Raw genomic sequence first — 24336 nt, 5'->3', positions numbered from 1 at the left:
AACCAGGAAGACCTTTTTTTCAGTAGTTAGGTAGTTTAACCAAATGTAATAACATGTCTGGTGACTCCCTAGAAGGTGAACAAAGATGGTGGATATACAGTGGATAATTTTTGCTATAGCATGAAAATTTAAATCTGAAGTTGAATAAAAATACCAGAAATGTAAAATTTATGTTATATTACCTATATTTAGTCATCTGATTATATTTTTTACCACACCGTTTATTTTTCATAGCCTTTTAAAATGCATCTCTATTTACAAAATGTGTGTATAAAAGAATAGAGATTTTACTGTGTACTTTGAACTATCCCCACTGATAAGAAAGTGCTTATTTTCAACAAGCTTTTGTAACACAAATAAAATCCCAAAAATTATGAAACATAGGGAAAACTATAGATCGATAATTATTGGAATGTATGATCAATAGAATTTTTTTGACCGAACCTGGCCTTCAAAGCGAATCAAAATGAATGTTACATTTTCTAATGAAGGCTGATGGGCTTTCTAGGACTGCAGAATCTGTAATGGTCTGGGAAGCATGGTTTGAGACACGGGGTATCTGAAGCATGTGTCCTTAAAATGCTTGGTGGAGGAAGCACAGGTAATTATTGTGACAAAAGTATTTTAAATAGGCAATAGGTGCGCATCTTCAACGCGAAATTGTTCATATCCGTCCTTTTTAACTGAGAGGAATTTTGTCCAGACGTAACCTAAATGGCAACAATTAAGTAAATAGTGCAAGTTTCTGTTAGCAATCAAACATCCTTTACAACGCTAGGCCTACTCAATAAATCGTGTACCTTTTTTTGTTCACGGTTTCATAGACGTTCTCATTCTGGTTTTAGGTAAATTAATAATAATTATTAACGAACGAATTAAGATTGTGACAAGACAGTTTGAGGGCTAGGTATGAATACTTTTTATTTTTATGTCTAGGCAATGTTGTAAGAGTCTTAATTAAGGACGGATCAATTTAATTCAAAAGTCACATGGATCGTGTAGGGCCTATATATAACACATATGTGTAGGCCTAATCGAGTTTCTGGTAGTGTAGTGATTTAGTTGTGATAATTTGCAAATAAATTAAACCCGGCCTTGCCTAAAATTTAGTGAATTATCATTCAATTAACTTGTTGGCATATATAGGCTAATAATATAAGCAAATACATTATGGAAAAAAAACGTGCTGGCATAAGCTTATGTTGATGTACGAAAGCCCAATAATTACACTAGAAGTAGGCCTATGTTAGTATTGTGAATTACAATGGCACATTTGAACCTCCGTGTGTGTATTATTATCGAATTGTATTGTTTACACTGGCGTATATCATAACCCCCGGCTATATTATTGAATGTGTGCAATGGACTATATAACAATTTCGGTTGGCCACCATTGTCACCAGTGAGAGTTTATTGTCTGGGTAATAATACTAGCTTTGGGTAAGCAAGTATCTGCATCTTTTATTGAATTTTACGTTTTAATTTGTTTTCATTATTTGTACCTAGTATTTAGTTATAGTTGTTTGCTGTTCATACACTAATTTATTTAGTTAATATAATAGCTGAGCTATCAGTTATTATGATAGCTAGAAATGACTCTGATAGCTGTATTTAATTGTCTTTGATTCTCTGCCATTCTTAGTATGCTGAAATAAAATTTGTAAGTAATGAGCTTTATATAGATTGGCCGCTGTAAAAGATGTATTTCCATGTGGGTGGGGGTCTCTAGTCAAAGTTTAGGGTGTCTGGTACTTGCGGTGCAGCGGCGGACAATTAGTAGGCCTATGTCCATGTAGGAATAAATTGTTATTAAATCTATAAAACAAGGTGGGCACCAGGCCAAGGGTATATCTATCCATTTAGTGTTGTGAACTCAATTTGTTATATTATTTAGTGGAAAAAATGTCTGTCGTTTGTGAATTTGCTATGAGGATGTACGGGCATCCGATGGTGTGACATTAGATGGTATCTCTCTCCCTATCTGATACCGATTTTTCAGCACCTTTCATGGTCCCCCATGTCTATAGGGCCTACGCAGTGGGGGGCTGGGAGGGGGGGGGGAGGGTGTACCCGGCAGACACTCATTTGTATTTACTTTGGCACTATACAGTTACATATTGGTGCCTACTTCATTTAACCAAATGTCTCTGGGTTGCAGGCCTATAAACCTAGTATGTCACAGATGAATGTGATCATTCATCTCATTATGTAGGCCTAAGTTCCTGTATTCATTAATTTATGAAATTCTGTTTTCTCTTCTCTGTTCTCACCTTTTAATTCCTTATCCTATATTATGTCTATATCCTATATTCGATTATAAGACGTGTGTATGCTATAGGCATAATTTATTTGTATAATTTTACCTTGAATTAGAACTGAAATTTGTAGAAAAAAAATCATGTCATCGGAAACAAAAGAGTTTCGAAAGCAAGGTAAAGAAATGGTTGACTACATAGCTCGGTACATAGATACGATTGAAGAGAGACCACCGTTAGCACAAGTAGAACCTGGTTATCTCAGCAAACTGATCCCAAATGCAGCACCACAAAACCCAGAAAAATGGGAAGATATTATGAAAGATGTAGAGAAAGCCATCATGCCTGGTGTAAGTATAGTAGTTGTATTATAATTTAATCTTAGTTGGAAATAATGACCATTTTGTGAATGTTTCCATTCTTTGGGCAAAATGTACAGTTCTCTTTTGGGATTCAAACCCATGACACCCAGATCACTATCTCACACTAATAAAAAGAACACATTCCAAAATTGACAGTTTAAAAAAATGCAGAAACTCAAGCACTTACATTTCCATCATGGTGAACGATACTTATTGATAAATATCACAGCGCTGGCATTAAGATCTGCACAAACTAGTTTTACAAACAAAGAGTGATGTGCTCAAATATGGTAGTGATATGACGTCATCCTGTCCACATATATCACATAAGTTTGATAGTGTAGACAGAGCTAAACAGTAATTCATAATAATTAAATTAAATTTGTTTTTTTAAACAGGTTAGCCATTTTCAGAGTCCTAATTTCCATGCCTATTTTGAAGCTGGACATTCATGTCCATCAATACTCGGTGATATGCTAAGTGATGGCATTGGCTGCCTTGGCTTTTCGTGGGTAATTATTTTTGTTTGTTTTATCAGAGACACCATCAAGAGATCTCTACTGTCAAACAACATACAATTAGAGCCATTTGAATAATGGTAATAATGATTCAGCATTATTTTATGTAGATTGCCAGCCCAGCTTGCACAGAACTTGAGACGATTGTGATGGATTGGTTAGGTAAAGCAATAGGCCTACCTGAGGAATTTCTGGCAGAGGGTAATGGAAAAGGTGGAGGGGTAATACAGGTAATTTCAAATAAATTAAATGGTAACAAGAAGAGTGGAAATTCCGGTGGAATTTGAATTGATCCAACGACCGACTGGCTAAATATTCTTTGGTCATTGGCATGGTCGACCGTGCTTGATTCTTTAATGACACTCGTATCGTAATCTTAATATTAATTTCTTTTTCAGGGATCTGCTAGTGAAGCTACTTTATTTTCTTTGCTGGCAGCCAAGATGAAAACAATTCGTCAGGTGGTTGAAAAGGAGCCGGATAAGGACCAGTACGATGTATTGCCAAAAATGATTGCCTATACTTCAGACCAGGTGAGAATACATTGAATTGATATTATTATAACCTTTCATCATTCACCTCATCATGCCATTATTTGTACCATTACACTTATAAACATTCATTATTTGTATATTATTAAACCGTTCAAACGAACTATTAAACCATTCAATCGAATTATTCAACATTCATCAAATTTAATCAATTCAGACACATTATTAGTGTGTTTGGATGGCTTTTGTTTCTAGATTTCTTTTTTAGTCAATCCAAAGATTAAACAATGCACAATTATCACATTTAGTTAATTGTGTAATTTTAATTTTACATGGCACCGCTACAGGCACATGTGTCAGTTGAAAGAGCCGCTTTGATTGGCTCAATCAGAATGAGAATTCTTCCATCAGATGACCAGCATGCGATGAGAGGAGACACCTTGAAGAAAGCAGTCGAAGAAGACAAAGCCAAAGGACTTTTGCCATTCTATGTAAGAATTATTAGTCGAAAATGTAATTTATTTAATTCTATGAAATTTACGTTAATAATGGAGTAGGTTTTTGTATATTTATTTAAAGTTATTTTCAAATATATGACATTTCTTTTTATGTCATTATTGTAATAATGATCATAGGTTTGTGCTACACTTGGAACCACTGGGTGTTGTTCGTTTGATAACTTACAAGAACTTGGTGAAATATGTAAGCTAAACAGCCATATAACAAAATCAAGAACAAACCAAGATTATTAACCAGACGTTTTATAATTCGTTTTCTATTCATTCCTATGTTTTTAGTGCAATACAATTAATATGAATAATTTGTCTGTTTGTTGATAGGTGAGAAAGAAAACATATGGATGCATGTAGATGCTGCATACGCAGGCACAGCTTTTCTATGCCCGGAATTTAGATATCTTTTGAAAGGCGTCAACGTAAGCGAAATAACAAACTTTATAGCATTAAACCATTATAATAATATTCATTCTTATATACCGTTAGCGCGTATTACACGATGCTTCTAAGCGCTTCACATTATTACCACGGTCTTTTTTGGCATCAATCACGTATGGAAACATACTCCCATAACGCAGCTAGTAAATTAGCGCAAAGTTGTGTCTTGATCTAACCGGGTACACATTTATACCTTTTTATTTATACCTCCTAACAAAAGTAAAGTGTCTTGGCTAAGGATACAAACAATGCGACGAACTTTGGATTGTAACTCACGATCAGTAATCCAACGTCCAACAAACTGCGCCCTGTATGCCATTTTTGGTAAAATGTAATTTAATGTTAAAGTAAACTGACTAATATTGTATATTATGTATTATTTTAGTACGCCACTTCCTTCAACTTTAACCCTCACAAGATGATGCGAGTAAACTTTGATTGTGCGGCATTGTGGGTAAAAGATGAAGATGATTTGGTGCAGGCATTTTATATAGATGCCAGCTACCTGAAACATAAACATCAGGGAGCCGTCAAAGATTTAAGGGTTAGAAAATGCTTTTAAATTACAAAATAATAACTGCAACCATTCCAATTTATTACAGCTTAATATATAACTGACGACTAGATTATCTATGCATAGGCCTAGTTAGTGTTTATGTTAAAACAATAATCACTATTTCATATGAAGTTAATTATCGTCACAGCATTGGCAGATTCCTTTTGGAAGACGTTTCCGATCGTTAAAACTGTGGTTTGTACTCCGAATGTTTGGAATCGAGCAGCTACAAACGCATGTCAGAAAGGTACGTTTTTTGGTGTCAAGAGAAACCCTGTAGATCACAAGTTATGTGAATCTAGATGTAGGCCTATTTGTTTTCTGTTACTTATTATATTATATATTTTATGCGGATTCGAGTCGCACCCGATAACAAAATAGCACCCGATAACTTCTTCTCAGAATCTACAGCATGTGCTCTGATAAAATACATTACTTAAATAATTAGAATAATAGTAAAAAAACAAATAATACATTTTTAATTATTTTATCAGCAAGTGCAGTTGGCCCATGACTTTGAAAAGCTTGTCTTGTCCGATTCACGATTTGAAATTGTGAACCGTGTTGCTCTTGGATTAGTTTGTTTCAGATTAAAGGTATGTGTATTTTGTTTAAATCAAAGAGATCAGGTTTATAGTTTGAATAATATTATTATACATCTAGACATAAGCTCATTCATTATTAAAACTTTAATGACAATTAAATCTTTGGTAGACATGTACACGTGGCTTAATTGATAGTGCACTCGCCGGCACACATTTTGTCGACATGCAAGCAAAATCGGTCTTTAACAGTCGTTCACATGAAACTTCACACGAGCAAATCTACTGCTCATGAGCAACTGGAGACATGTGAACGATGGTGAATTATTAGGGATCGACACAATCGTAATACTAAACAGAATATAATATAATTTCAAACCAGTTCATCTGATTTGTAATTAACAATGTGTAAACCCGTTGGTTAGATAAAAAGAATGTTGTACACAGAATATAATATTCTAAATATAATGTAGTTATGTAGCCTATTGTGGTGATTATACTTAATCGTCTTAGCTTCGTTACGTTTGAAAAATCGATAATTCTTTTACTTTTGTTTAAATCTTAGGAATCAGACGAAGTGAACAATGCATTAGTGGAGAAAATCAACGCTAGTGGTAAAATTCATATGCTATCTTCCGATTTAAAAGGAAAGACTCTCCTGAGATTTGCAATCTGTGGTGCATCAACAGAGAATAAGCATATACAATTTGCATGGAATGTAATCCGGGGTATTACAGACAGCCTATTAAGTACTCAATAAGGGCTTCTTCTAAGTAGTTCCATGATGGTTTTAGATCTAGAATGGCACCATCAGTCGGGTTATAAGACATTGACTACTATATTAGACATTATACATTAGATTCCAACATGTATAATTTCTATCAATTGTACAATGGAATAAGAATTTGTAATATTCTCGGTTGGTTTTACTGATGGATAGCGACTCTTTAACATTCTCGGCGTGGTACGACGGAACAGCACTAGTCCCTCAATTTGATACACCCTCATCTTTCAGTTTATTCACGAAGCAGGATCTCCGAAGAGATAATTTTATATTTATAAACACATTAGGCACAGAACATTAATTCTAAAACCGCCCGGTGATATACTGAAATTTAATTAATTAATTTGAAACGATAAGATGAGGAAATCTGAGGAATTAATGTTCTGTGTAACACGCAAGACCCATAATGGACAACAACAAAATGATAAGTATCTTACTTATCTGTGAAATTATCTCTGTACTTCCTATACAATTGCAATTTTAATGTTATATTTTTTTTTTCTGGATCAAATAAATCGATTTGTGACTTGTGTAAGTATAGGCCTAAGTATGATTATAATATGATACACATATAATATTTTTATTCAATATTTTTCAGATAATTCATATGAAAAAAACCTTTTAATTAGAATGTTTACCCTTAATATATAAACGACTAAAATTGGTAGCCTAAAAAAAACTGTGGTGCGAATCTTTGGAATCGAGCAACTAAAAAAGCATGTCAGAAAGGTTACCTTTTGTTTGGTAAAAGAGGAAACCCTAATAGCACAAGCTTCCTATTACAATTGCGGTTATTTTGAGTATTATAACGTATAGATGCGTGCATTAGCAAATAATTGTATAACGAACAAACAAACGTACAAACTCTCTCACTTATAATACAGATGTAGATTATAATACTATTATATGCAATGATGCGATATGAGTATGTCGTACTTTTGTGACTTTCTTGTGGTGGCTTTTGAATATGTGCATTTGACTGTGACTCCTTGACTCACATTGACAATAATGATTCCCTTAATAGCCACAAGAGTCTGAGTTGTCTGTTAACCTACATGGTAAGAAAGTATAGCTACTGTGAGATATTAATTGTTCAGGTATTTGTTTTTAGTTTTCATTTTTTTACCATGGTGTTTACATCTGAGATATTATAGTTCATACTATCTATAATATTACTATGTATTTAAGGTATGTCTCTATATTCATATCCATGGAGTTATGCTTTCGTATACAGAAAGGTCATGTTATAATCAACGTCGTAACAGAAAATATTCAGACTCTAAATAGTAAGGTGTTTCTGTTTTCCATGGAATATATGTTTTGGGGATAACTATTGCTGAATTCAAACAGTTACGTGCCATTTTTTGACTACCCCCACATTTTACTATTTTTTTCTTTTTATATGTAAACTGCTGGTATAGGTCACCATCAGTAAAAAAAATTACAAGCATTTTATGCAGAATAATATAACACATTTACTTTTATAGTACGTCACAATGCCAAAGTTACCGAGTTATTTGAGTAGTCGATCACTCCAGCCGCCGTGTATACGTTAGGGCCATTATACAATGAAGTTGAATAGTAGGTGACACATAAACGTTTTCAACTCATATTATAGCTTGTTTTGTATCGCTAGATAGGTTGTTAAATTCTGAATCTCTTAGTTTTTCACGAATTCCCCAAAGCTCCTATAGGCCTAGATAGGGGAGGAAGAGAGACTGCGTGTTTGTCCTCTCCCTCTGTTGCCATTCTCTACTATCTTGACATTATTAACATTTCATTTATTTCATTAAGTCACCGCCTGTCGTTATTTTAAAGGGTATAACATGATTATGCTTTTTAATGCCAGGCCTACAGTTTTTGTTTTAATACAGTAATTGCGGTCGAGTGAAGACGGGTTTGTCCGGAGCTTCCAGCCCGGTTTTTTCAAACTATATATTCAGTACGAGTATCATATATCCTACAACAACAACCGTATCTTACCCATAACACAATCATTAACAAATACTTCTATACTACTTGGGACATCGATATCTTCACACAAAACAAATTCAGGAGTAAAAGGCAAAACATTATTATTAACAACGTTATTAATTCAGTGTACAAATCAGCTCATGTTACGGTTGGGTCGACGGCAATCTATACCGTATATAGATTTACGTTAGCGCAAAAGTAGAGTTTGGTTTGGTTCATACGTTCTGCACTGATTTTAACCACCTAATGTTTGTTTGTTTGTTTTATTGGTTTATCCACACATTTCAAAATAAAAAATAAAATAGAGAAAATATAAACACATAACTTAAAAATAAAAATTACAATAAACATAAAAAATGTGCAGATGGAGGTCAAAATAAGTTGCGGACAACTTTAAGTCATGACCACCAGTTAAAAAGGGTTTAAAAGAAAGGATAAAACATTTTGAAAAAAATAAAGTAAAAAAAATAAATAATGTAGATATAGCAGTCCGGCTTACAATACAAATACAGTAGCTTAAATTGCTAAGACAATTGTACAATTACTAAGATGAACAATATGATAAGGTAATTCAATTCAATTAAGCGAAGAAGAAAGGAAACAAGAGCAAGAACAGGAGATTTAATTGACGTTTAAAACGAATTGAGGTTCAACGATTTTACCCAAATAGGGGTGTTTTCCAATCGTGATATACACTGTCAAATAGATGTCGATGCTGAAAAATACCCGCACACAATAATACGAGGATAGAATTCAAATATGAGATTTATCAATTAATCATCTACTTTATTATGTAGATAATCTTATATTGTTTAGTGATACTGTTTATGGATTACAACGTTGTTTAATTAAGTTGTCTGTTTATTATGCAAGATGGGATGTAACTTTCAATGTTAAAAAATAATATCGTAGTGTTTACAAATGGTAGTAATCCTAAAAAATTTGAAAAATGTAGTTACTTACAATAGAAATACAAAATTGACATATGTTAAGTCTTTGAACTATTTAGGGGTTATTTTCAACTCAAATGGTAATTGGAATAAAGCCAAAAAAAAAACACAATTGCCAATACGCTAACAAGGCTTTGCTACATTACACAGATTCCCTATCCAAATTCGAAGTATAATTATAAAACATAGACAAATTATGACTAAACCAAGACTAAGGATATTAAACAATAAATAAATAAATTAGAAATTGAAAAAGGAAGATGGAATCGTATTAATAGAAATAAAAGATTATGCAAATTAGATCATTTGAAGATGAATATCACTTCACTTTAATTTGTCCCTTTTATTCAGATATTAGAACTAAATATATATTTCTTTTTATACGAATAACCCATCTAAATTAAAATATATTTATCTTATGTCTACTACAAATTCTGATCTCATTACTAAGCTTGGAAAATATTTCATTTAAACTTAGAGCAGAATTTTTAAATGGACTCTAATGTTTATTTTATTATTTTATTATCTGTATTATTTGTGCCAAAGGTCATATATACAAAATGGTTCTTGGATTTTCCAAGGAAAGAAGAAGTAAACACATTTTTTAAATAGATTCACCTTCTATATCAACAAAGCATAAATAATTTAGATTTATTCATACATCGTTTATATCCAATACAATTAAAACTGACATTGTTTTTTAGAAGAAAAAAAATCATGTCATCAGAATCAAAAGAGTTTCGAAAACAGGGCAAAGAAATGGTTGACTACATACATGGTTACATAGATACGATTGAAGAGAGACCACCGTTAGCACAAGTAGAACCTGGTTATCTCAGCAAACTGATCCCAAATGCAGCACCACAAAAACCAGAAAAATGGGAAGATATTATGAAAGATGTAGAGAATGCCATCATGCCTGGTGTAAGTGTTTAGCTTCGCAATTTCCACGATCATCAACAGAAAAACGTCGTGATGAGGTGGTTTCCCGATTAATCGTATGATCAAACGGTACTGGGTATGATCAACTAGCGTTCGTGTTCCCACCTAATCATCCATTCATAGAAGTACTGATGAAGATATCAATCTGTGGCGACAATAGAATGGACCCGAGACCTGGCTATCTTCGACTTTTAAATAATAGAAAGTTTTGAAAAATTTGTTAGGCTAGAAATGTACGTTGTATGATGTGTAGGCCTATGTTTATTGAAAAATTGTTGTAGTTTTCTAAATTACATTGTACAAGTTGCGATGAAAAAAATTTTATTTGATCGTAAGTTAACGTGTACTTTTAATAAGAGTAAAGATATAAGGAAGAAAAGCAAAGAGATTATGGAGCGGCTGTACCAGAATATACAACACTAAGTATTGGAAAGTTAAAACTTAAAAATTTAGGCGATCTTGTCAAAGGTCAAGCGCCTTCAGCCTGCCACGTTTCGGTATTCAATATTGAACTTGACCTGACGTGGTTCCACAATATCTTTATATGAAAATGATAGAATTGATAGAAAATAATTAATTCAAAAGTTACCTAAAATTGGTTTTGAACTGAATCGATGGATGTCTTGTCGTTGTATGGTTTTGGTTTGGTCAAAGAACTTATAACACAAGAATCTCCTGTTCGTCCGAAGCGCGTAACAATTTCGAAAGGCATTGTGGGATAGAATAGAGCTATGGGTGGCGCCATTGTGAGCCATGGAGCAGAGCCATATATACATATATATATACATATAAACACAAGAGGCAAAGAACATTAATTCTAAACCGCCCGGTGATATACTGAAATTTAATTAATTAATTTGAAACGATAATATATATATATGTATATAACTGAGGACTAGTGCTGTTCCGCCGTACCACGCCGAGAATGTTAAAGAGTCGCAATCCAATCGAGTTTGAACAATACCATAAAAGCCCCAGTGGTCTAATGGTTAGGGCAACTGCATATATATATGGCTCTGCCATGGAGTAGGGCGCCCGCATCAAATTAGAAAGTCAAAATCATAGAGGGGTTCTGCTAATACTCTAGGGGGAGGGGGGGGGGTGATTGACTGAGGAGTAGGGCGCCCGCATCAAATTAGAAAGTCAAAATCATAGAGGGGTTCTGCTAATACTCTAGGGGGGGGGGGGGGTGATTGACTGAGGAGTAGGGCGCCCGCATCAAATTAGAAAGTCAAAATCATAGAGGGGATCTGCTAATACTCTAGAGGGTGGGGGGGGGGGGGGAGGTCGAGTAATTGACTTCCTAGTTTGGAGGGGGCGCTGCTCCATGCTGTGAAATGGCGTCGCCCAGTTTGACCTTTTAACCCTGTACTTCCGATACTGTGTTTTGAATGCAAATTGAAGAACATGAGATTCTTGTGCTTATAAGTTCTTTGGTTTGGTTTAAAAGTAAGTTCGATAAAGTGCGTGAGCGTATTAGAATGAAATGCTAGCGTATACAATGTCAAGTTGTGTGTACTGTGTGATAAATGTAAGATTATAAGTGTATCGTACATTGCAGTAGAGCGAAAATAACATAGGTATAAATGTAGGATATAAATAAGTAGTATAGGATGTATAGAAAAAGGAATGGGTTGTTAGTTACAGGAAAGATTTTGAATGTGAGGAATGACTATGATGGTTAACTCCCACTAGAGATCTATGTCGGCACCTAGGCCTGTATAACGTTTTGGATTGGATAGCGACTCTTTAACATTCTCGGCGTGGTACGACGGAACAGCACTAGTCCCTCAATTTGATATACCTTCATCTTTCAGTTTATTCACGAAGCGGGATCTCCGAAGAGATAATTTTATATTTATAAACACATTAGGCACAGAACATTAATTCTAAAACCGCCCGGTGATATACTGAAATTTAATTAATTAATTTGAAACGATAAGATGAGGAAATCTGAGGAATTAATGTTCTGTGTAACACGCAAGACCCATAAATGACAACAACAAAATGATAAGTATCTTACTTATCTATGAAAAAAATCGCATATTCTGGTTATCACGTGATCGATTCACGGTTGGTTGCACGCTTCTTTTTTACACGTCCGGCGGCGGAGGTGAAATATGTTCGCCAATTTGGTGAATAAGACACTATTTTTTCACCATTTGTTTTCACAATTGCCGTTTGGCTCACAAAAAAAACAAAAAAAAAAGCCGACCTTCATTTTCGTCAGTTTAGGGTCGGTCGGACGTGGCCAACACAATAATTTTTTTTGTTTTGGCCTTATGATGCGATATGAGTATGCCGTTTTTTTTGTGACTTTCTTGTGGTGGCTTTTGAATGTGTGCATTTGACTGTGACTCCTTGACTTACATTGACAATAATGATTTGCCTTAATAGCCACAAGAGTCTGAGTTGTCTGTTAACCTACATGGTAAGAAAGTATAGCTACTGTGAGATATTAATTGTGCAGGTATTTGTTTTTAGTTTTCATTTTTTTACCATGGTGTTTACATCTGAGATATTATAGTTCATACTATCTATAATATCACTATGTATTTAAGGTATGTCTCTATATTCATATCCATGGAGTTATGCTTTCGTATACAAAAAGGTCATGTTATAATCAACGTCGTAACAGAATATTTTCAAAATTTAAATAGTTACGTCTCATTTTGTTGACCACCCCAACATTTTACTATTATTTTTCTTTTTTTATGTAAACTGCTGGTATAGGTCTCCATCAGTAAACAAGAAATATTTCTTACACAAAACGCTGCTCGCTTTTTGACGTAACAGTTTTAAAGATATATTGTCCCTCTGAAAAATATTTTTTATTTCAAATTTGTTTTTGAATGTGTCATTTTATTGTCACATAATAGTTATTTTACCTGAAAAAATGTAATTTAAAGCAAAAAATAATTAAATTGTCTGTCAGACAATGGTTTTTGAGTTATAATTAAACGTTTCTTTTCTCTTTTTATAATGTGAATTTTGTTACAGAAGTGAATAACTTTGATATGAAACAGACTCAATTTAGTTTATTTTATTGCTAAGGTCAAGTCTGGGGGTCATTCATCACGCCTTAGATACTTCAAGTGTGAAGTATCATATTACAAACAAAAACTTTCATGGACTGTTTTGATAATAATTCAATGATTATCTGACAGCGAAATACAGTATTGTCATGGGACTCATAAATACCAGAAATGCAGCTGGTACCTATAAATTATAGTCGAGTTTCCATTTTAGCAAAAATGTCAAAGTGTAGTACTATAACTGCTGCTTGATTTCATCTAATAAATGAGTCATCTCGTGTGACGTAGCGGGCTAGAGCAGCAGCGTGAAAAAGTACTATCGTAGTGTTTACAAATGGTGGTAATCCTAAGAAATTTGAAAAATGTAGTTACAATGGAAATACATTGTTAAATCTTTGAACTAAGGTGTATTTTTTGCGATACATTATTTTTTCTTTTATTTCATTACTCTCTTATTTTTGAGAGAGTATTATATCGTGTTTCTTTTTATTCTATTAATGTATTATGTATGTGTTAAAATGAAATTAAAAAAAAAAAAAAATCTTTGAACTATTTAGAGGTTATTTTCAACTCAAATGGCAATTAGAATGAAGCCAAGGAAAACAATTGTCAACACTCTAATCAGACTTTGCTACATTACACACAGAGTCCCTATCCAAATTCGAAGTATAATTAATGAGACATATATTTCTATTTCAAATTTTAAACAAAAACTAATCGATATTGAACGACACAAATGTCATGAAGATACTAGTTACACCCTAAGCTCCAACATTACAGACATTAAATAAAATTGTTGAAGAATAATTAATTAATTAATTACCAAATTATGACTAAACCAAGACTAAGGATATTAAACAATAAATAAATGAATTAGAAATTGAAAAAGGAAGATGGAATCGTATTAATAGAAATGAAAGATTATGCAAATTAGGTTCGCTACAATCATTTGATGAATATCACTTCACTTTAATTTGTCCCTTTTATTCTGATATTAGATCTAAATATATATTTCTTTTTATACGAATAACCCATTTAAATGAAAATATATTTATCTTATGTCTACTACAAATTCTGATCTCATTACTAAGCTTGGAAAATAATATTTCATTTAAACTTTGTTTATTTTATTATCTGTATTGTATATTATTTTGGCCAAGGTCATATATACAAAATGGTTCTTGGATTTTCCAAGGAAAGAAGAAGTAAACACATTTGTTAAATAGATTCACCTTCTATATCAACAAAGCATAACTAATTTGGATTGATTCATGTTTTACCTCCTCATCTTTCCTATTTATTTTTAAACTTAAACAGTTATTTTTTATTTTGAAAAAAATACATCTTGTTTATCTCCAATACAATTAAATCTGACATTGTCTGTAGAAAAAGAAAATCATGTCATCAGAATCAAAAGAGTTTCGAAAACAGGGCAAAGAAATGGTTGACTACATAGCTGGTTACATAGATACGATTGAAGAGAGACCACCGTTAGCTCAAGTAGAACCTGGTTATCTCAGCAAACTAATCCCAAATGCAGCACCACAAAACCCAGAAAAATGGGAAGATATTATGAAAGATGTAGAGAAGGCCATCATGCCTGGTGTAAGTATTTTAGTGAAAGTATAGCTTCGCAATATCCATGATCATCAACAGAAAAACAAACAGTTATTTGATAAAAGTTTCGAAAACAGAAGTTTGGTTGGTCTCTTCTAACTCACGATCACCACATCGCTAATACCGAGTGAACAAACTCCTAAATTTCTTTTGATTGAAATATATATTTATACTGGGTAACCTCTTCAGTCAAAGACTGGTCTCCCAGAGATGGTGATCAGTGGCTGTAATGTACTAATACACCGGGGTAACCCCCTACTCGTCTCGAAAGATGTACTAGGTTCTTTAAAGTGCACACGAGCTAGATGTGTACACTGGGCCTACGGTTTATAGTCCTTATCCGAGAAGACTCGTTCTACCACCAGAACCATGGAGTGAGTGAGCCTCGAACCCCTGCCGATGTTATGGCTACGTAATTACGGTTCCACTGTCTTAAGCGCTCGGCCACTCACTCACTTTTGCAAAACGCATTTATGGTTATCGTAGACTATTTTGGCCTACGGTAAATTCATGACAATTTCAAACACAAATATCAAAGCACGTTTCAACTATTAAAAAGCTGAAATATATAGAGCCTCACTTCCAGGTTGCACGTGCTGCTTATTTATCAGTTAGAGTCTATTCAATTTATACAATAAAACGAATTATACAATAAAACAAATTATACAATAACACTTTTTTTATTTGTGTATAAACAGGTTAGCCATTGGCGTAGTCCTAATTTCCATGCCTATTATGAAGTTGGAAGTTCATGTCCATCAATACTTGGTGATATGCTAAGTGATGGCATTGGTTGCGTTGGCTTTACGTGGGTAATTATGTTTTTGTCTTTTACAAATCATTTTTTGTCTTTCGAAAAAAGAAACCATTGTTTGTCTATAATAAAAAGACAAATTGTGGTTTTAAACCATTGTTTGTAAAAGACAAACAATGGTGTGTTTATAATAAAAACATGACATGACAAGACATGATGATATGATAGCTTGTCTTTTTATAAAATTCCTGCATATCAAATTATCAGATTCCTGCAACAAGGAATACAACCACACAATTAATAAATGTTTTTAGGGAATATTTATTATTTGAAATATTTGTTTTATAACACACTATACAGCCGCAGGTTGGTTTTCAGACGCGCATTAAGTCACTAGCCTACGTTGCACACAATGTGAACGTGCAATAGAATCATTTGATAAAACTATTATAAAACTGCTACTGATAACTACTATTATAACCAATCAGATAGTAAAGATACACTCTGGTGTGCATAACATCATTTTTTTTCACATCAATAGCACGTGATTCGAAAATAGCCAATCATATAGTAAGCATACACTCAACTCAGTGACCAAGTGGTTGTAAGACAGTGGAACCGTATCCCTGGCCATATTAAATACTGACAAGGTTTCTGGTGATATTAAAACATATTTAGACAGGATAACATAATTCAGAAAATAAAAGATCAATATGGTCCTGCAATGAAACAACTTTTTAAAAAATCCAAAACAAAAAAAATAGAAAAAATATAACAATCAGTGAATATAGAACGTTGATATGACGTCATGTATTGTTCATTATTGTGCCTCCTACAATAATTCAACATTATTTTGTGTAGATTGCCAGCCCAGCTTGCACAGAACTTGAAACGATTGTTTTAGATTGGATATGTAAAGCAATAGGCCTACCTGATGAATTCCTGACAGAAGGTAGTGGAAAAGGTGGAGGGGTAATACAGGTAATTTACAAATGAATCAAGAACAATGACGGAGGCGGATTGATTCTACAGTGAGTGTCTTAATCATAGAGATCTCTTTTTGATTTCAAACCTGTTAAAATAAATTTTAATAAATTCACCATGGTAAAAATGTCAATACCTTTTTGAAAACTCACTTGTACACAGAAACATTTCCGTTTTTACCTCTAGGAACATTACATTATGGATACCGGCGCTATATAATCATATTGATTGATTCGGATAGATTGATTCATAATCGATCGTACTGTGATTTTATTTTTCAGGGATCTGCTAGTGAAGCTACCATATTTTCTTTGCTGGCAGCCAAGATGAAAACTATTCGTCAGGTGGTTGAAAGGGAGCCGGATAAGGACCAGTACGATGTATTGCCAAAAATGATTGCCTATACTTCAGACCAGGTGAGAACTATTAAACCGTTCAAACGAACTTATTTGTGCATGTGAATTGTGTGTGTTTCGAGGTTTCTTCACCTTTTCGAAAAAACTTAGGTCCACGTTCTAGATAAATTAATCCCTTATTTTTAACACAGTCCAAATATTGTATTACGGTACAGTAAAAACAATTGCCGGAATAAATTAAGTTTTCTTTTCCTCCATAATAACAACCAAGTTGCCGTATTCACCATTCACACTTAGGGTAAGGGAAACACTTGCCCTTGAAATAATAACAAAAAATGTCCTATCTAAATGCAAATACAATTTAAGGGAAATACTTTTAAGTATTTAAAAATATTTATTGGGGTAACTGATTGGTGAATATGTTTGTTATGAATGTTTAATTGAACAACTGTGCACATTGTCTGTTTTTCTATGACGATATGTTTTATATTATTATTGTATTTAAGTATTTCAATATGAGAACATTGTAGGCTGGCGATATTTTACTCCTGTTATTATTATCATTCTCTAATAATAGTTATACATAAAATCAACACAGCAAATCTGGATTCTGAACAATATACACCAACAATGATTAATTAAAGTAATACAGGTTATGGGCTCTGAAATCATGACTATATTTTAAGGGTTAGAAATAAAAATAACTCTTTATAAACATTTCATTTGAAACGCCGTAGGCACATTCATCAATTGAAAGAGCCGCTTTGATTGGCTCAATCAGAATGAGAATTCTTCCATCAGATAACCAGCATGCGATGAGAGGAGACACTTTGAAGAAAGCAATCGAAGAAGACAAAGCCAAAGGACTTTTGCCATTCTTTGTAAGCTATTGATTGAAAAGATTCTTTGTTGTTGTTGTTATATATATTTTTGATATACTTAGTATGTTAAATTATATTATGTTAGGATTTTATAGATAAATAGATTTTTGTATATAAAGTTATTTTCAAATAGGAACTTGTATTGTAATTATTGTAATAATGATTTAGATTTGTGCTACACTTGGAACCACAGGATGCTGCTCTTTTGATAACTTACAGGAACTTGGAGAAATATGTAAGTAGAACAAACATTACTTAATAGTGAGAATTTATTGATTATTGCATTCAGCAATATTTTTTTTTATTTATCATCTTTTAAAAATAGATAAACATTCTTCTGTGGTTAAACAATTACAATAATATATGCATATTTTTCTGTTTGTTGAAAGGTAAGAAAGAAAACATATGGATGCATGTAGATGCTGCGTACGCAGGAACAGCTTTTCTATGCCCGGAATTCAGATATCTTTTGAAAGGTGTCAACGTAAGCGAAATAACAAACTTAGTATAAATATACTGTGTGTCATTTTTGTAACATATAAAATTGAGTCAAATCATGATCAATTCTCAGATGAATGAGCTTTTGTTAATCTTTTATTTATTTACAAAATAAATGTATTCATTGTTTGATTATTCTCACTAATATGTATTGTTTTAGTACGCCACTTCCTTCAACTTTAACCCTCACAAGATGATGAGAGTAAACTTTGATTGTTCGGCATTGTGGGTAAAAGACGAGGATGATCTGGTGCAGGCATTCTATGTAGATCTATCCTTCCACAAGCATAAACATCAGGGAGCCGTTAGAGATTTAAGGGTTAGTATGTACAAAATGATAATTAGATAATATATACCTATACTCTTTGAAATTTTTTTATAAGCTGCACAACTGATAATATTTAAACAAATATGTTATCTCATTTTTAATTCGACCGATCACCGGCCTGAAATAACAAGGCCATGTACATATAAAGTGTTTACCGACCAACCGACAGACCGACCGACATAGTGAGCTGTAGAGTCGCGTTGCACGCGACTAAAAAGCACTTGTTACAAAAGTTACCCTGTATTTTAAAAATACAGTACAATTAGAAACAAAATATATTGCAAATAGTTGTTACCATTACCATTTTTTGCACTTCAGCTTGAGAAATAAATTAATTGATGATCTTCATGTTGGATTTTATTCATACAGAGGCCTAATTAGTGTATTATAAATATGGTTACTAATAATGTAATAATATAAAGTAAATTATCGTCACAGCATTGGCAGATTCCTTTTGGAAATCGTTTCCGATCCTTAAAACTGTGGTTTGTTCTTCGAATGTTTGGAATCAAGCAGCTACAAGCGCATGTCAGAAAGGTACGTTTTGTCTGGTAAAAGAGAAAACCTGAGGGGGGGGGGGGGTTAAGCTCTGTGGGTCTAAATGTATAAATACATCACGTGAATTCTATTTCTTAATAATCATGAATTTCCTCCATGTTATAATCCTCTTTTGATTTGACGTATACGGCATGTGTCTGGCTATATTTGTTAATTAAGCCTGTTTTCCTGTTGACGTTATTCGATGCTATCGTTAACAATAATCGGCAATCTTCTACGTAAACATTGAAATGTTAACGAGTTACAGGAAAAAATACTCGCTATCGTTATCATTTAAACTTGATCGTTTTCAAACGATCGTCGTTGAACTGTTAAGGATCAACGACGATAGCGTCGAATAACGTCGACAAGAAAACATGCTTTAAGTCTACAGTATTTAGTAATTAAATTGTCATTTTTATAATTATTTTATCAGCAAGTGCAGTTGGCCCATGACTTTGAAAAGCTTGTCTTGTCCGATTCACGATTTGAAATTGTGAACCGTGTTGTTCTTGGATTAGTTTGTTTCAGATTAAAGGTATGTGTTTTTTTAAAATTATTTAATCGAACCCTTTCTTGTGGCTTGGTGCAAAAACTGTTGAGCGGTCGTTCATATGAAGGTTCGGCTTTGGAATCGTGGTAATATGGGGGGGGGGGGGAATCAATATAATTTTAATAATAAAACATACCGTAACATACAGACTACTTCAGAATATGCATCACGGATGTACTTATTCGCAATTTGCTTGCAATCGTTAACTGGTGCTTATTTTATTATTTTTATTTTAGAAATCAGACGAATTGAACCAAGCATTAGTGGAGAAAATCAATGCTAGTGGTAAAATTCATATGTTATCTTCAGATTTAAAAGGAAAGACTGTCCTGAGATTTGCAATCTGTGGTGCATCAACAGAGAATAAGCATATACAATATGCATGGAATGTCATCCGGGGTATTGCAGACAGCCTATTAATGGAGAATGGTCTTTCTGCATTATCATTATAAGATCGTGCATACTGCATTATGTTACATAGTTACAATTTAATCAAGCAACTCTATGAACTTGTCGATGTGAGTTATTTGGAATTTGACTTTATAGATACCTATTTCTAAATAATACAATTAGTATATAGAGAATATATTATATAAACAAATTGGAAAAGACGTTGATTAACATGCAGTAAACTTAAATTTACCATTTAACAAAGATAATTTATTAAAAGTTCTTGTACTGGAGAAACTAATAACAAACAGAGATTCGAACGGTTAACCATTAGTATAAAACAATTCTAATATCTATCTTTTTTTGTGACTCAATCGACTGTGAATTATTTTACTCCTTCAGTATTTTATACCAATTTCGAAATTGTATACCATTGCTTATAGTTGTCTGGTAAATACAGTGGTTAAGCAAGTAGCTGCTATAATATTGTACAGGTATTCGTTTTGTTTCATAATTTCAATTCAACTTTTATTTCAGACAATTGTCCATATGGTATAATACATTACAAAGAAAAAAAAAGATGAAGGAGAGAGGACCAAAACTTTTATCTATTGGTATATAATGCCTCTCTCCATTTGTAGTATGTTTGAATCCATCAACAAATATTTATATATACAAATTAACATTCTGTTTTTGCTTTTCATTATTCTTGTAAGAATGGTTACCTTTTATTTAGTTATAGCTGTTTGCATGTGCTTATTTACAAAATAATAGTTTTTAAATTAATTTTAAAAGAATCAAAAGTGGGTAAATGTTTGACCAAACGTGGGAGTTCGTTCCAATGAAATCACCTTGTATTCGACGTGCTACATACAAGCGTGTTGTTGTTATTTTAGTGGTGGCAACATCATATTATGTATCCTGTTGAACTGTTATATCAAAGATCCATATAACAATACTTATAATAATACTTATGATCTTTGTATTTTGTTCTGTTTTCCCTTCTCCCCTTCCCTATCCTATCCTATATTCAATTAATATGTCTACATATAATTTATTTTTCTATTTTCAAACAACATATATATGTTGTTTACCTCCAATTTGATGATAAAAATTATAGTATCTTACTATATGAAATTATTTCTGTACGTCCTATACAATGGCACATTTGCAGCCTATTAAAAATAGAATGAACCTCACTAAACTGTATAAGGTTGAACCTTATAGAATGAAGCGGGTTTTTAACAAGCACTCTACGAAATAGCATAACTTGATGTAGAGTCGTTGATTATATTTCGCTTTCTCGTAGCTTCTCATTTTGGGTTACTCTTGATATAAACGGTTTAGTAGTTCTGAAAAATAAAATAATTATGATTAGGCATAATATTAAATTAAATTATTTTTCAGATATTTCATATGGAAACAAGCATAATTTGATTATTCTGTAGTTCAATTAAAGTGTAACCTAATTTATATAAACAATAATTGGAAGTCTACATGTGTTGTGATAGCGCAATTACACTCCGTTATGTGCGATTGATGATGTAATGTATAAAAGGCATAAATACGTAAAAAGATTTCGGGGTCCAGTCCATTGTACGTTGTACTAGAGTACGTTATGCTATTGTAGAAAGTCACATGTGTTGTTACCAGAATCGTATTGACTGACATTATAGTATGTTTCTTGTTTCCTGGTACACTGGTGGCGTGATTATGTCACCATGCTAAAACCACCTTTATAAGCCGCTGTAGGCCTACAGTCACTTACCCAAGATCTTCACCTTCTTGTATAGTTTGTGGCATATTTATTCCCTTGGTTTCTGGTAGTAAAAGTGCAACGAACCCGGCAATAATTGCCAGAGCAGCAAATATAAGATACGGAAGCTGTTTGAAAATGATACCAACGTAGAGTATCTGCGGGGCTACGATTCCTCCCAAGCCACCCAACAATGTAGATGCTCCGAAGGCTGTATTTCTGTAAGATTATATACAAATTATTTTAGTTAGTATTTGCAGTTATTAATACAGTAAAACCACTATTTAGCAGACGCATTCAGAACCCAGAAAAGTGGGTAGGGTGTCACCTAAACAGAGGGGTTGGCCGCAGTGTTAAAACATTTATTGTCTCTTTTTCGTTTCATGGTAAGGTGTCTCCGCAATGGGGGTGTCCCTTGAATAGGGGTTCTACTGGTTTTTTTTCTTTTATTTTACACATTTGTAAATTTGAATCGATAGTAGCCTACTATGATATTGTTATGGATCGTTGGATTTTGCGATGAGGAGAGGAGAGTAATTCAGGTAAATGAAACGTCATTTTAAATAGACCTATGAAATGTACATAACATTGATGATACTAATTGTAAATTATGAATCTCCAATTTATTCGTTATTTTATTTCAGATAGTGTATATTCATAGAACAAATGAATGTTGGATGTAGTCCAAGTAACAGAAAAAACCGTTTTGACACACTATGGCGAGTCATACCGATATCAAGGTGTTTGATGGCCTTTCTTATACCGTATACTGAGCTTTATGGAAAGGATTTTTCGTAGGTTCGCAAGTTATGGAAAAACATCATGAATTATTCATGAGTAAGCTCAGATGATCCCAATACGCATGTCTGCAATCAATATCGACAAAAGATAACTGAGGGAGATTCTATGTTACGCATTTGGTGAAAACAGGTGAGACAAGACGACACAGCAGAACAAGCCACCAAGAAGAAACACAAGGTAGGCCTACATATTACCTTATAGGAGTAGGATAAACCTCTGTAGCAAATATGTAAACAATTGAGAAACTTGCTGAGATGCCAAATTTTCCAATCATTCCCATAGTGACAACTAATATATCTCATTTGCTATAGGGAAAACGATTATAATTATTATTATAATGAATATGTAGGTAAAATCGTTGAATTATTTAAAAAATAATAATATAATAATACCAATTTTAAAAATATATACGGAAATATTTGTTCATACTTACAAAATACAGAAGTAGCGGCACAAGCTACTCCTGTCACTGACATTGTCAGACTTAAAGGAATTCGCCGTCCAAATCGTTCAATTACTATCCAGCTGTAAATAACTCCTGGGATCTCAATCAGACCTGCCAGAGCGTTTGTAACGTAGTCGTTTGAGCCAAGTTTGACAATGCTAAGTGATATACCACTATAGACTAACGAATTTACAAACCTATGACGAAAAAATCATATTGAAAAGAGCTTGTAATGTATATATGCTTGGAGAAATAATTTAGTTAACGTATTTCTTCATGGTAGGCATTGTATGTAAATATACAAATATTCTTCACAAACCTCTGATATAATAGACTAACTATGCCAAACCTCATGGGTTGGACTTTGCCAAATTAAAAACCTTATGGGTTGTGGTGGAAACCGTCATCAACTAGGCCATCTACCGTGACATGTTCCTGTCGCACTGCGCGTACTTTGGTCGACGTTATACAATCTAAACGTTGTCTGCTGCACGTACATTTCATTTGTTTATAATTACTGATTGTTTAAACTGTGAGGTATAATAATTTTAACATTACCATATGTAGACCATCATTATAAACCTTCTCCGAATATGCTTGTAACGTATTAAGTCCAGTGAGGTGAATTTTAACACGGATGATGGATCTGCTGTCTTCTATGTAAAACAAAAACCACAAGAATACTACATGAAATCTGGAAAACAGGATACGGTATCACACTGTATTTATCATTACAATTCCCTCCCTCATGTAAACCAAACATTGTTCAGAAAAACGAACTATCAGATATTACTTTGACAAATTAAAGAGAGTATTCCCAATGTTGATAAAATTGTATTTATCGTTTTGGTTTCAAGGACGTAAGCGCGCTGCAAGTAATTTGACCAATCACAAGCGATGAATTATATCCGAACTGTCGCTTGTGATTCGTCAACTTACTTGCGTTGTGCCAACGTCGTTCCTTTGCGTCCAAAAGTGTGAACCAAACTATATAGGGCCTAGAGTGAAACTTTACAACAAAATTAAAAACCTAAATTATCTCTTACCAGCGAAGAGTGAAATTTCATTTAATTT

General features: G+C 33.3%; 3 protein-coding genes across 4 annotated transcripts; 2 read left to right on the top strand and 1 right to left on the bottom strand.

The window, feature by feature from the left end:
- Positions 1-1375: 1375 nt before the first annotated feature.
- On the top strand, positions 1376-7438 carry LOC144858971 (aromatic-L-amino-acid decarboxylase-like). The gene is made up of 12 exons (XM_078715144.1): positions 1376-1440; positions 2374-2605; positions 3016-3129; positions 3246-3365; positions 3534-3668; positions 3974-4117; positions 4262-4328; positions 4466-4560; positions 4965-5123; positions 5284-5382; positions 5630-5731; positions 6243-7438. Exons 2-12 carry the CDS (start codon positions 2399-2401, stop codon positions 6435-6437), a joined length of 1437 nt encoding a protein of 478 aa, XP_078571270.1. The 5' UTR covers positions 1376-1440; positions 2374-2398; the 3' UTR covers positions 6438-7438.
- Positions 7439-7532: 94 nt separating this feature from the next.
- LOC144858969 (aromatic-L-amino-acid decarboxylase-like) lies at positions 7533-20787 on the top strand. Its single transcript, XM_078715141.1, has 12 exons — positions 7533-7558; positions 14749-14967; positions 15678-15791; positions 16595-16714; positions 16999-17133; positions 17811-17954; positions 18123-18189; positions 18344-18438; positions 18613-18771; positions 19219-19317; positions 19754-19855; positions 20107-20787. The coding sequence occupies exons 2-12, from the start codon at positions 14761-14763 to the stop codon at positions 20320-20322; spliced, it is 1458 nt and encodes a 485-aa protein (XP_078571267.1). The 5' UTR covers positions 7533-7558; positions 14749-14760; the 3' UTR covers positions 20323-20787.
- LOC144858972 (organic cation transporter protein-like) lies at positions 17152-23109 on the bottom strand. Of its 2 annotated transcripts, XR_013616684.1 has the most exons (4): positions 23012-23109; positions 22029-22235; positions 21474-21612; positions 17152-17410 (listed from the first exon to the last, which is right to left on the bottom strand). XR_013616684.1 is itself a non-coding variant. In XM_078715145.1 (3 exons), exons 1-3 carry the CDS (start codon positions 23095-23097, stop codon positions 21549-21551), a joined length of 357 nt encoding a protein of 118 aa, XP_078571271.1. In that variant the 5' UTR covers positions 23098-23109; the 3' UTR covers positions 21269-21548. The 2 variants fall into 2 exon arrangements, 1 of the variants encoding a protein (XP_078571271.1); XM_078715145.1 differs by lacking the exon at positions 17152-17410 and having other exon boundaries at positions 21269-21612.
- Positions 23110-24336: the final 1227 nt, after the last annotated feature.

This window comes from Antedon bifida, chromosome 2 (assembly GCF_963402885.1).
Source record: "Antedon bifida chromosome 2, ecAntBifi1.1, whole genome shotgun sequence".
Lineage (NCBI taxonomy): Eukaryota > Metazoa > Echinodermata > Crinoidea > Comatulida > Antedonidae > Antedon > Antedon bifida.
Note: the sequence above shows the minus strand (reverse complement) of the source record. Positions and strands in the feature narration are given on the sequence as shown.

Coding starts and splice junctions, on each gene's coding strand:
- LOC144858969 (XM_078715141.1), top strand. CDS start 14,761: ATGTCATCAGAATCAAAAGAGTTTCGAAAACAGGGCAAAGAAATGGTT. Junction 15,792..16,594: donor GTTGCGTTGGCTTTACGTGG/GTAATTATGTTT, acceptor TATTTTGTGTAG/ATTGCCAGCCCAGCTTGCAC. Junction 17,134..17,810: donor TTGCCTATACTTCAGACCAG/GTGAGAACTATT, acceptor GAAACGCCGTAG/GCACATTCATCAATTGAAAG.
- LOC144858972 (XM_078715145.1), bottom strand. CDS start 23,097: ATGGGAATGATTGGAAAATTTGGCATCTCAGCAAGTTTCTCAATTGTT. Junction 22,236..23,011: donor GTTTATCCTACTCCTATAAG/GTAATATGTAGG, acceptor ATAATCTTACAG/AAATACAGCCTTCGGAGCAT. Junction 21,613..22,028: donor CAAGAAGGTGAAGATCTTGG/GTAAGTGACTGT, acceptor TTTATTTTTCAG/AACTACTAAACCGTTTATAT.
- LOC144858971 (XM_078715144.1), top strand. CDS start 2,399: ATGTCATCGGAAACAAAAGAGTTTCGAAAGCAAGGTAAAGAAATGGTT. Junction 3,669..3,973: donor TTGCCTATACTTCAGACCAG/GTGAGAATACAT, acceptor GCACCGCTACAG/GCACATGTGTCAGTTGAAAG. Junction 5,124..5,283: donor GAGCCGTCAAAGATTTAAGG/GTTAGAAAATGC, acceptor TTATCGTCACAG/CATTGGCAGATTCCTTTTGG.